This window comes from Diabrotica undecimpunctata, chromosome 9, assembly GCF_040954645.1.
Source record: "Diabrotica undecimpunctata isolate CICGRU chromosome 9, icDiaUnde3, whole genome shotgun sequence".
Classification (NCBI taxonomy): domain Eukaryota; kingdom Metazoa; phylum Arthropoda; class Insecta; order Coleoptera; family Chrysomelidae; genus Diabrotica; species Diabrotica undecimpunctata.
The window spans coordinates 66,493,017-66,504,940 of NC_092811.1; the positions used below are offsets into that span (position 1 = coordinate 66,493,017).

At 33.4% G+C, this 11,924-nt stretch overlaps 1 protein-coding gene across 1 annotated transcript; it reads left to right on the forward strand.

Moving 5' to 3' along the window:
* The first annotated feature begins 8,065 nt into the window (after positions 1-8,065).
* On the forward strand, positions 8,066-11,575 carry LOC140451029 (uncharacterized). Its single transcript, XM_072544742.1, has one exon. The coding sequence runs from the start codon at positions 8,066-8,068 to the stop codon at positions 11,573-11,575; it is 3,510 nt and encodes a 1,169-aa protein (XP_072400843.1).
* The last annotated feature ends 349 nt before the right edge of the window (positions 11,576-11,924 follow it).

Below are 11,924 nucleotides of genomic sequence, written 5' to 3' on the forward strand. Positions count from 1 at the left end.
GTCGATTTTAATTTAACGTACAATTCTAATTTTATTTTATTTGACAACAATTTATTCTCTATATATTTGTTTGTTTTTTTTTTGTCTTCTTAAAAGTTACCACATAATACTTTACAAAATATATAAGTATACAGTCAAGGCACAGGCATTATTTACGTAGTAGTTGAAAATAAAGAATTTAAGTGACTAGGTCAAGTTCACAGTGTCGAGTGCACGACCTGGTGTTGGAAAAAAAGTGCAAAACAGCATTAGTTGAGTTTTATTAAATGACTGTTTACATATCAAGTTCAATTTTGTTTTGATGAATTTAGTGTGTCATATATATTTTTTTTTACTCGAGGAATATTTTGAAGAAAGTATAAAAGTATAAACATATATAAAAGAAAAATTATTTTTTCAACATTCCACAAGCAACGCCTATTACCCCAGTAACGATATCATGGCCACCGCAACCCCTAGGAGTTGTCGCGGCCACCCTAGCAGATTTCAGTACAAAGGATCCCATTCGATACTTCGAGAAACTAGAACAGCGCGCACAATTAGATAAATGGAAAGAAGAGGATACCTTACAAATATTAAAATTCAAATTAACAGGACCGGCGTACCAATTTTTCAAATCAGATCCAACATTAGATAACCTGAACTACGGAGATTTAAAAGCGAAGCTAATCCAAAAATTTGCACCAAAAAAATTGCCAGGAGAGAGGACGATGATGCTCTCAAATTGCTTCCAAAGACACGACGAAAGCGTATCAGATTTTACGACAAGACTACGAATACTAGCTGCCAGAGTTCTAGAAGAAGATTTGGAAGGAGCAACAACCGAAGAGCAACCAGGTATTAGGAAGAAAAACAAAGAACTGGTACTTAACCAATTTAAACTAGGACTCAGAAGAGATCTGATGAAAGAAACAGGCATCTTACTGTTCATAAACTCACTAAACATATCTAAAGGGTGCAATCTCTCGAAAACGAGGAAACATGGAAACTACCAAGAAATAAGACTAAAGGCGTAAAATATAACATACTATGGAATGCAAAAGTTAGAACTATATATTTTCTCATTTTTCTCAAAGTCTCTTTTTTAGAGTCTCGCTCCAACCTTTGCTGGAGACGGTCGCATAAATTTGTTTTTCTAGTACAAAAATATCTATTATTATAGTAACCAGTTTTTATTGGAAACTATATCGTTAATTACTAATATTAATTATCAGTGTTCTAAAAACGCAAACAAAATAAAACAAGTGCTATTTCCAAACGCCAAATACCGGCAAATAAAAGTCATAGGCGTATCATAAATAATTGATCGTGATGTATAAAATATTTAATCGTGATACAGGATGGACATAGACAATCCGTTTTTAAATTCTAACAAAGTGAGCAGATCTCCGCCGAGAAGTTCAACTTCAGAAAAACACATTGCTAATCTGCAAATAACTACCATGCAACAACCATCGAGCAACAGAACCTTGTCTAGCGAACAACAAAGCAATGAAAATTGCTCAACCAATATACTACTCCAAGAGACAGAGTCAACTGAGAATCAACATGAACAACCAGGTAACTCTTTTCTTTCTAATTATGCTTCTTCTTCTTCTTATCTACCGTCACAAATATACATCGCTAATCCACAAGATAGCCAAGAAAACCAAGATCAAGAATGGAAAACTGTTCAAGCCCACAAACGAGCAAGAAATGACAGCCCTGGAGGTGATAAACAACTAAAACAAACAATAATGAGCGATTACTGGCTCAAAGCACCCACACCAACGTCTAATAGATTTGCTAGCTTAGATGAAGTACCTGATGAGACCAACCAAACCAGAACTGATGCAGTTAAAGAAAGTATTCAACCCCCACCCATATTTGTTTCAGATGTAGGTGATATACAACCTCTTCGACAATTGTTAGAAACAATATCCCCTCTGGGATATTCCATCAAATGTCTCTATAACAACCAAGTAAAGATCCAGCCCTCAACTTCTGAATATTACCGAAACATAACCAAAGCACTCAATGAGAAAAAAACACATTATTACACCTACCAAACAAAGGAAGAAAGAACATTCCGAGTTGTGCTTCGTAATATGCATCAGACAGCAGATAAAGACGCTTTAGTACATGAGCTAGGATTAATGGGACACGAAGTAACCAACATAGCTAATATATATAAGAATGGATCCAAAATAGCGCTTCCGCTCTTTTATATAGAATTAAAAACTAAGCCAAATAATAAAGACATATATGATGTGAGAGCACTCCAGAACATGATTGTGTCCTTCGAACCACCATATCCCAAACGTCAGGTTCCCCAATGTACCAAATGCCAACGCTACGGTCACACACAAAAATTCTGCCATATGCCTCCAAGATGCGTAAAGTGTGCAAGTAATCATCTTACTTTACACTGTCCACGAAAAGAACGCAACAATAACGTAAAATGTGTACTTTGTATGGGAAACCATCCGGCCAACTATAAGGGCTGCAGCGTATACAAACAAATACAAAAAGAAAAATTCCCCCAACTCAGAAAGAATCAAGAGACCCACAGAACAGACACCTATGAAACCAATAGTCAAAGAGTAACCCCTGGTGTTTCTTACGCTCAAAAAACTTCAGGAAATAGTCAAGCGGATGAAATCACAAATCAACAAACTAATGTCGGCTCAAACCATTCAACGAAAATTGCCAACCTTGAAAACCTGATGACAAAACTAGTAGAGAGAATGGACACTATGCTTAATCTTCTTATGACTATGATTTCCAAAATGCACTAATGCAACACCGACTTAAAATAGCCGTCTGGAACTCAAATGGCCTAACGAACCACATCCAAGAAATAAAAATTTTCCTCGACGAGAAGAAGATTGATGTTATGCTTGTATCAGAAGCTCATCTAACAGACAAACACTATATCAAAATTCCAAAATACATTGTCCACTACACAAAACATCCAAATGACAAGGCACACGGTGGCACAGCTATCATTATCAAATCTAATATAAAATACCATGAGTTAAATAAGTTCAGTGAAAAGTACCTGCAATCAACTAGCATTGTCATCGAAGACTGGTTAGGCAACCTTACCTTATCTGCGGTCTACTGTCCTCCTGGTCAACCAATCAACGAAAACAACTTTAGTACCTATTTCAGTTCTCTTGGACACAAATTCATAGCAGGAGGAGACTTTAACTGTAAACATCATCACTGGGGCTCTAGGGTAATTACAACAAGGGGTAGACAACTGCTGAAGTCAATAACAGGAAACAACCTACAACACATATCTACAGGAGAACCAACTTATTGGCCTACAGATCCAAATAAAACACCAGATCTCTTAGACTTCTGTGTGATTAAAGGTATCTCACTTAACTATTTAGCAATAGAATCATGCTGGGACCTCTCTTCAGATCATTCTCCCATTCTAATTGACCTAGACTCCAAAATCATACTCAGAAATAAGCCTCCAGTCCTAACCAATAATCAAACAAATTGGAAAATATTCCGAAGCGCACTAGCAGAACAAATACCAACGAACTTGCCACTTAAAACAGAATTACAAATTGAAAATGCGGTACAACAACTTACTACCTCCATACAAAAGGCAGGTTGGATTTCTACTCCTGAACATACAACATGGAAGGAAAGCATAAACTGTTCGCAAAGTGCAAAAAACCTGATCGATGAGAAAAGAAAACTTAGGAAAAAGTGGCAAAACACACACGCTCCTATTGACAAACAAAATTTAAACAGAATTACCAGAAGACTTAAAAATCTATTAAAAGAAGAGAAAAACAGGGGGATCCAAACTTACTTAGAAAATTTGACTCCGTCCAAAGACACCAATTATTCTCTATGGAAGGCGACGAGAAAGGTAAAAGGGCCACAAGACGCCATACCTCCTCTAAAAAATGTCAAAGGTAAATGGGCAAGAACAGACACAGAAAAATCTGAGACATTCGCTGAACATCTTTCTACAGTATTTAGTCCATTTAACAGAGTAGTGCCATTAGAACAAGAAGAACCATTTAGTTCTTTTCTTGAGGCTCCATATCAAATGGAACTACCAATCACCAAGTTTAATATTAAAGAAGTAAAACAGATAATAAAGAATGAGATACAACCCAATAAGGCTCCGGGATTCGACCTCATAACGGGTAAGATCCTCCAGGAACTAACCAATGACTGTTATAGAATAATCACTATGATCTTCAATGCTATGCTTAGTCTGCATTACTTCCCTCTGCAATGGAAAGTGGCACAGATTATACTCATTCAAAAACCTGGTAAAGATCCAAAAGATGTCAACTCATACCGACCGATTAGCCTACTCCCAGTCATCTCTAAGGTCTTCGAAAAACTTCTGCTACGAAAAATCAAACCAATATTGGACGAAAAGTGCCTCATACCTGACCATCAATTTAGTTTTCGTAACCAACATGGTACAATCGAACAAGTTCACAGACTATACACAACAATAAGTAGTCTCGAGAACAAACAATACTGTACTGCAGCCTTTTTAGACGCCTCTCAAGCTTTTGACAAGGTGTGGCATACAGGACTTCTGTACAAATTAAAGAAAAATTTACCTTACCCTTACTTTAAACTGCTTCAATCATACCTTACAGAAAGGAGATATCTGGTAAAATATAGTGAAGCCTATACAAAACTCTACCCCATCCTATCTGGTGTACCCCAGGGTATTGTGCTCGGACCGATTCTGTACCTGATATATACGGCTGACTTGCCAATAAGCAATAACCTAACGCTGGCAACATTCGCAGATGATACTGCTTTCTTGGCCTCTCATAGCAACCCAATAATAGCATCAGAGAGACTGCAACTACATCTGAACAAAACAAATGAATGGCTTAAACTCTGGAGAATTAGAGTAAACCCCTCAAAATCCACACAAATTACATTCACTCTAAGAAGAGGTACATGTCCACAAGTTAACCTCAATGGACATCCTTTGCCCCAAAAGGATGACGTAAAATACTTAGGTATTCACCTTGACAAACGTCTAACTTGGACCAAACATATATGGACGAAAAGGCTTCAATTGGGAATTTTATACAGAAAACTTTACTGGATGTTGGGAAAAAACTCTCACCTATCGATTGACAACAAGCTGCTGATATATAATACAATAATAAAACCTATTTGGACATATGGCTCACAGCTCTGGGGTTCAGCTAGCAAATCCAATATTATGATAATACAAAGATTCCAATCCAAAACTTTGAGAACAATCGCTAATGCACCTTGGTATATCCAGAATGATGCAATACATAGAGATCTTCAGGTACTAACAGCTAACTCTTCAGCGACATGACCCCTTGGACCTACCTCACCGATCCTGACAGAGCCTACAGCAGTGGGAGTTACGCCTTCAACAGCACCCAGCCATTGTGATCAGTGCCGCTTTTAGTGCTCGCGTATCAGTGTATGTGCGCATCCTACCGGTAAACAAGCCAATTTGTGTCGTGATGATTTGGTCACTGGACCTTACATCTCTCTGTCATGTAAAGACAAAAATTTTACTTATTGTTTTCACTGCAAAACAGATTGTAAAAATCTTAAATGTTAATAAAAAAAAAAAAAAAAATTTTTCTCAAAGTATAATCATCAATTAGACGCATTATAAAAAATAAAAAAAGGTAAAACCGCAAACATTATAAGCAGCATCCTATATAAATAAGGAACAATATTATTAATTTGAATAGTTGCTACAATGAAACCTATACAATCAATAGTGTTTTTGGGTGGTAAGAAAGGGCCAGACAGTTATATCTTCAATTTTTAAAATTTAGATTTTTTAGTGATACAGGTGATGGTAAACTTCATACTAGCTATGCAGTTAGTACTAACACGTAAGTAAATAGTAAAACCAGAAACTATAATACTTATTTTTTCAGACGAATAAGGCATATATTGTAAGTATCTATAAGCATTCTTAATATACTCTACTTACATATATATATATATATATATATATATATATATATATATATATATATATATATATATATATATATATATATATATATATATATATATATGTTAGGATTTTTATGTTTTAATGTTTGTAACCAGTTTTGTACCTGTTGACATGACATATATAACCTATATAATCTGTGTACCCATTATCCATGTTTGAGAAATAAATAAACACAAAAAACTAAATCTTTATTCATCAGCCAATCCAGTACCCTATGGAATACAAAAAAACACAACATTGTTGATCCTTCGAGCGGGATACATCCAAAAACAGCTATTTTCAAAAAATATCCACAAGAACTGAAGTCTTCTACATACACTACACACACAGGAGGGTAATCGTAAGTCATTCATTCTATTTCCTATTTTACCTTACTTATTATCCAACCTATTATTCATAATTTAGAGGCTTTAATCAATAATCATGTCTGATTTAGCAAAATGTATTAGAACTAGGGGTTCAGCTAAAAAGCGGTTAACTTTGGTAGAAAAGTTTATAGATGTTATAAAAATATCAGAACCAGATAGGAAACCTTCATTAGCTGATGCTACAATTAGAATTAATGAATTAGAGTTAATAAATAAAGACTTTGAAATCATTCAATTAGAAATAGAGGTAAATTGTCCTGAACAACAGCTTGAGGAGAACTATAAGGAGAGAGAACAATTTAAAAAGCGCTATTATGATACTCTAAGTTTTCTTAAGACATACATAGAAAGTATGTCTGCAAATCCAACTAGTAACAATTCATTAAGTTGTAATAGTTATAATAAAGATCCATTACAAAATATTATTTTACCTAAAATTAAACTTCAAATGTTTAAAGGTGATTATGACAGTTGGCTGGAGTTTAAAACTACCTTTCAACAATACATGAGAATGCATCATTGACAGATTCTCAAAAATTTTCTTTATTGAGAGCATCACTAGAAGGTTATGCAAAAAGTTTAATTGATCAAATTCCATTCACTGATAATTTATATCAAGAAGCTTGGAACACATTATTAGACAGGTTTGACAAAAAGTATTTTTTAGTAGATAGTCATTTAAATTCAATTCTTAACATAGAGCATTGTTCTAAAGAATCCTCAACTAGTTTTCGTAGACTATTAGACAATGTATCAAAAAATCTTGTATCTTTACAAAACATAGGTATTAGTAAAGACCAGTTGTGGGATTTTCTAATTATACATTTAGTTTCATCAAAATTAGACAAAAATACTTTTCGAGAGTGGAAAGAGAAAAAATTTAGTGGTGAACTTCCTAACATGGAGGAATTCTTAGAATTTCTTAAATCAAAAGCAGACATATTGGAAATCATACACAACACTACAAATGTAAACATTAATTCTAGTTCTAATATAAAACCAAACAAAACAAAAAATCATTCACATTTTAATTTAGCAATTTCCAACAATAATTCAAATAATCATTACAAAAAATGTAACTTTTGTAAAAAGAATAACCATACAATATACAGTTGCTCTGATTTCTTAAAACTAAATATCAATCAAAGAAAAGAATCAATTTCACAACTACAGTTGTGTGTAAACTGTCTGAGGACAGGACATAAGGTTGAATCATGCTATTTAGGGCCTTGCAAAATTTGCAATGTAAAACATAATTCATTAATTCATGAACAATCCAATAACCCAATATCTACCAATTTATTCATACAACCCCAACATTCAAATACACAAATTCTATTATCCACTGTAGGCTTTTATGTGAAAGATACGGTAGGCAACCAACATTACTGTCGAGCTCTATTAGACAGTGGTTCACAAAACAATTTAATCACACAAGGGTTTTGCAATAAAATTGACATACCTTTAATAGATTCAAAACTATCTATAGTTGGAATTAATCAAGTAACTTCACATCTATCAAAAAAATTTGACTATTTTGTCTAGAGTTGATAATTATCAAACAACAATTTCATGTTATGTGATTTCCAACATATGCAGTGAAATACCTGCACAAAAACTAATCCACCCATCTTTAATTATCCCTAAAAATATTCAATTATCAGATGAACAATTTTTTGAACCTGGAGAGATTGATATGCTTATAGGTGCAGATCTTTTTTGGGACCTTCTAACAGAAGGAAAAATATATCTTGGTAACGGGTTACCTATTTTACAAAATACTAAACTAGGCTGGGTTGTTTCAGGAAAAAGTCCTGTATCAACTTCATTATCCAGATGCAATTTTGCAAACACAATTTATTCAGAAGATGCTCAATTAAAAAGATTTTGGGAACTAGAAGAAGTACCTGTAAATTCAGTTTTGCCAAAAGATGAATCAGAATGTGAAAATCATTTTCACAGAAATACTACTAGAAATGAAGAGGGTCGTTTTGTAGTAAAGTTATCATTAAAACTATCTCCTGATGTATTAGGGGATTCATTCAATACAGCCTGTACCAGATTTGTAAATCTAGAAAAAAGATTTAATCAAAACAACAATTTTCAAATTCAATATTCACAATTTATTAAAGAATATATTTCCTTAAATCATATGACTAAGATAGATATGTCACAAGATAATCCTAATAAAACATACTATTATTTACCACATCATGGTGTTCTCAAAGAAGAAAGTATTACAACAAAACTACGTGTAGTTTTTGATGGTAGCTGTGCTTCTTCTACAGGCTACTCATTAAACGATTTACAATACATTGGTCCTAAAGTCCAAAATGATATCATCAGTATTTTACTAAGATTTAGAATGTTTAGATATGTAGTTTCTGCAGACATTACAAAAATGTATAGACAAATTTTAATTCACAATGACCATAAGTCATTACAAAGAATTGTTTGGAGAGATAATCCAGAACAAGACCTTTCAGTTTATGAGCTAAATACAGTGACTTATGGAACAACTTCAGCTCCATATTTAGCAATAAAATGTTTACAAACATTAGCTCAAGAACATATAAATTCATTTCCATTAGCATCACAAACAATTCTAAAAGACTTTTATGTAGATGATCTACTCACTGGTTCTAATAGTATTTCTGAATTAATTCAAACATGTCAAGAAGTCTCATTCATTCTAAACTCTGCTGGATTTCCTCTAAGAAAGTGGACTTCTAACAATCCAAATGTTCTTCAAACCATTTCCAGTAATGATGATTCGTTAGCCATATTAAAATTAGGACAAAATGATGCTTCAAAAACATTAGGTATTTACTGGTACAGTCAATTAGATATTTTAAAATATTCAATTAATAAAAATATTTATCCATTAACAAGTTCACTTACAAAAAGACAAGTACTCTCAGATATAGCACAAATTTATGATCCATTAGGTTTAATCAGCCCTTGTATAATTCTAGGAAAAATAATGATACAAAAATTATGGTCATTAAACATGGCATGGGATGAACCCATTCCAGATGATCTATCTTTACAATGGCAACAGTTTAGAACTGAATTGTCAGAATTAAATCAATTATCCATTCCTAGATATGTTATAAAAAATGAGTATAAATTGATAGAGATCCATGGTTTTTGTGATGCATCTCGTGATGCATATGCTGCATGTATTTTTGCACGCAGCTCAAATTCGCAAGGAGAATTTCATGTACAATTATTATGCTCAAAAACCAAGGTAGCACCACTTAAGTTATTAACAATTCCAAGATTGGAATTATGTGCAGCCTTATTACTTGCACAATTATCTATTCAAGTAAAAACATCACTATTCAATCTTAGTAATGATATACAATTTTATTATTGGTCTGATTCACAAGTAGTGCTCTGTTGGTTAAAAACAGATCCAAACTCTCTAGAAATTTTTGTGGGTAATAGAGTTGCAAAAATTCAAAATTTAACCTCTATCTCAAATTGGAGTTATATTAATACAAAAACAAATCCTGCTGATGTTGCCTCCAGAGGCATACTACCAAACAAATTAAAATACCACCATATGTGGTGGACAGGGCCAGAGTTTTTATGTGAACCAAACAGTCAATGGCCTCAATATTCATTTAATATATCTAAGTCAAAATTACCAGAATTAAAAAGGATTCCTACAACAATTCTTTCAAACATTTCTGTCAATTCGTTAGAAATATTTACAAAGTTTTCTAGTTATTTAAAGTTAGTCAGAACAATTGCATATTGTAAAAGATTTATTCATAATTCAAAAAATAAAAACAATCAATACTTGGGTCCGTTACAAGCAATTGAAGTTGATCAAGCACTGCTAACATTAATCAAACTAGCTCAAAAGGATTCATTTAATGACACACTAATTCTTCTGTCTCATAAACCATTACCCCATAACCATAAATTATCTTCTCTATGTCCCTTTTTGGATGAGCAAGGTATTCTTCGTGTAGGGGGACGATTAAAATATACTAATTTACAAACAAATATTAAACATCCTATCCTTATATCTTCAAATCATCCATTTACTAAACTAATTTTTATTCATAAACATAACTATTTATTACATCCAGGGCCGCAATTACTATTGGCAACAGTCAGACAAAAATATTGGCCTATTGGGGGGAAAATTCTTGCAAAAAAAATTGTCAAGAATTGTATTCAGTGTTTTAGACACAAGCCAGTTGCATCCATTGCCCCTATGGGTAGCTTACCTAATAATAGAATTTCACCATCTTTTCCATTTCAAGTCACTGGAATAGATTATGCAGGTCCATATAATATAAAAGACAGAAAGGGAAGAGGTGCAAAAACAACAAAAGGTTACATTTGTGTGTTTGTATGTTTTGTAACTAAAGCTATTCACCTTGAGCTCATTTCAGATATGACAACAGAATGCTTTATAGCATGTCTGCGAAGATTTGTTTCACGTCGGGGAATACCCAACCACATTTATTCTGATAATGGTAAAACCTTTCAAGGTGCATGTAATGAACTCAATGAATTGTACAAGTTTATTCAAAATAATCATATTACATTAATAGATTATGCAACTAGCAATAATATAAGTTGGCATTTTTCTCCTCCTTATAGTCCTAACTTTGGTGGCTTATGGGAAGCCGCAGTTAAATCAATGAAACATCATCTTAAAAGAACTCTATTAAATTCTATTTTAACCTATGAAGAGTTTTTAACACTCATAATTCAAATTGAAGGCATTCTAAATTCAAGACCGCTCTATGCAATTTCAGATGACCCAAATGATTACGAGCCTCTGACTCCTTCCCACTTCCTTTTGGGCCATCCTATTACTTCTCTTCCTTCCTTAGACTTACTGGAAGTAGCAGAAAATAGAATCACAAGACTCCAAGCTGTTCAACGTTTGCAACAACAGTTTTGGAATCGATTTTCAAAAGAATACATCAGCCAGCTCCACCAACTATATAAATGGAAGTCTCCACAGTCAAAACTTTCAGTTGGAAGTCTGGTATTAATCCGTAATGACCACTTACCACCACAAAAATGGCAACTAGGACGAGTTTTGCAGCTGATTCCTGGTCCAGATGGTATTCATCGAGTATCCCTTGTGTCCACTACAAAAGGTGTCCTAAAACGATCTGTGAGACATCTACATCCATTACCTCTACAAGATGAAGCTTCTTCAAGTGAAAATTAGTAAAGACAATAATCGTGAAATTTACATTATATATTTTGAAGGTTCCCTTCAAAGGGGGGCTATGTTAGGATTTTTATGTTTTAATGTTTGTAACCAGTTTTGTACTCAGCAGTTGGTACAACTGAATTTAAATAAAAAAGAAGAAGAAGTTGACATGACATATATAACCTATATAATCTGTGTACCCATTATCCATGTTTGAGAAATAAATAAACACAAAAAACTAAATCTTTATTCATCAGCCAATCCAGTACCCTATGGAATACAAAAAAACACAACAATATATATTGTGACAATTGGGGTTTATAGAAAATAATTTATAAGTTATATACTACATAATATTAGATAT

Excerpts from the sequence above, each read along its gene's own strand:
- LOC140451029 (XM_072544742.1), top strand. The coding sequence starts at position 8,066 with ATGCTTATAGGTGCAGATCTTTTTTGGGACCTTCTAACAGAAGGAAAA.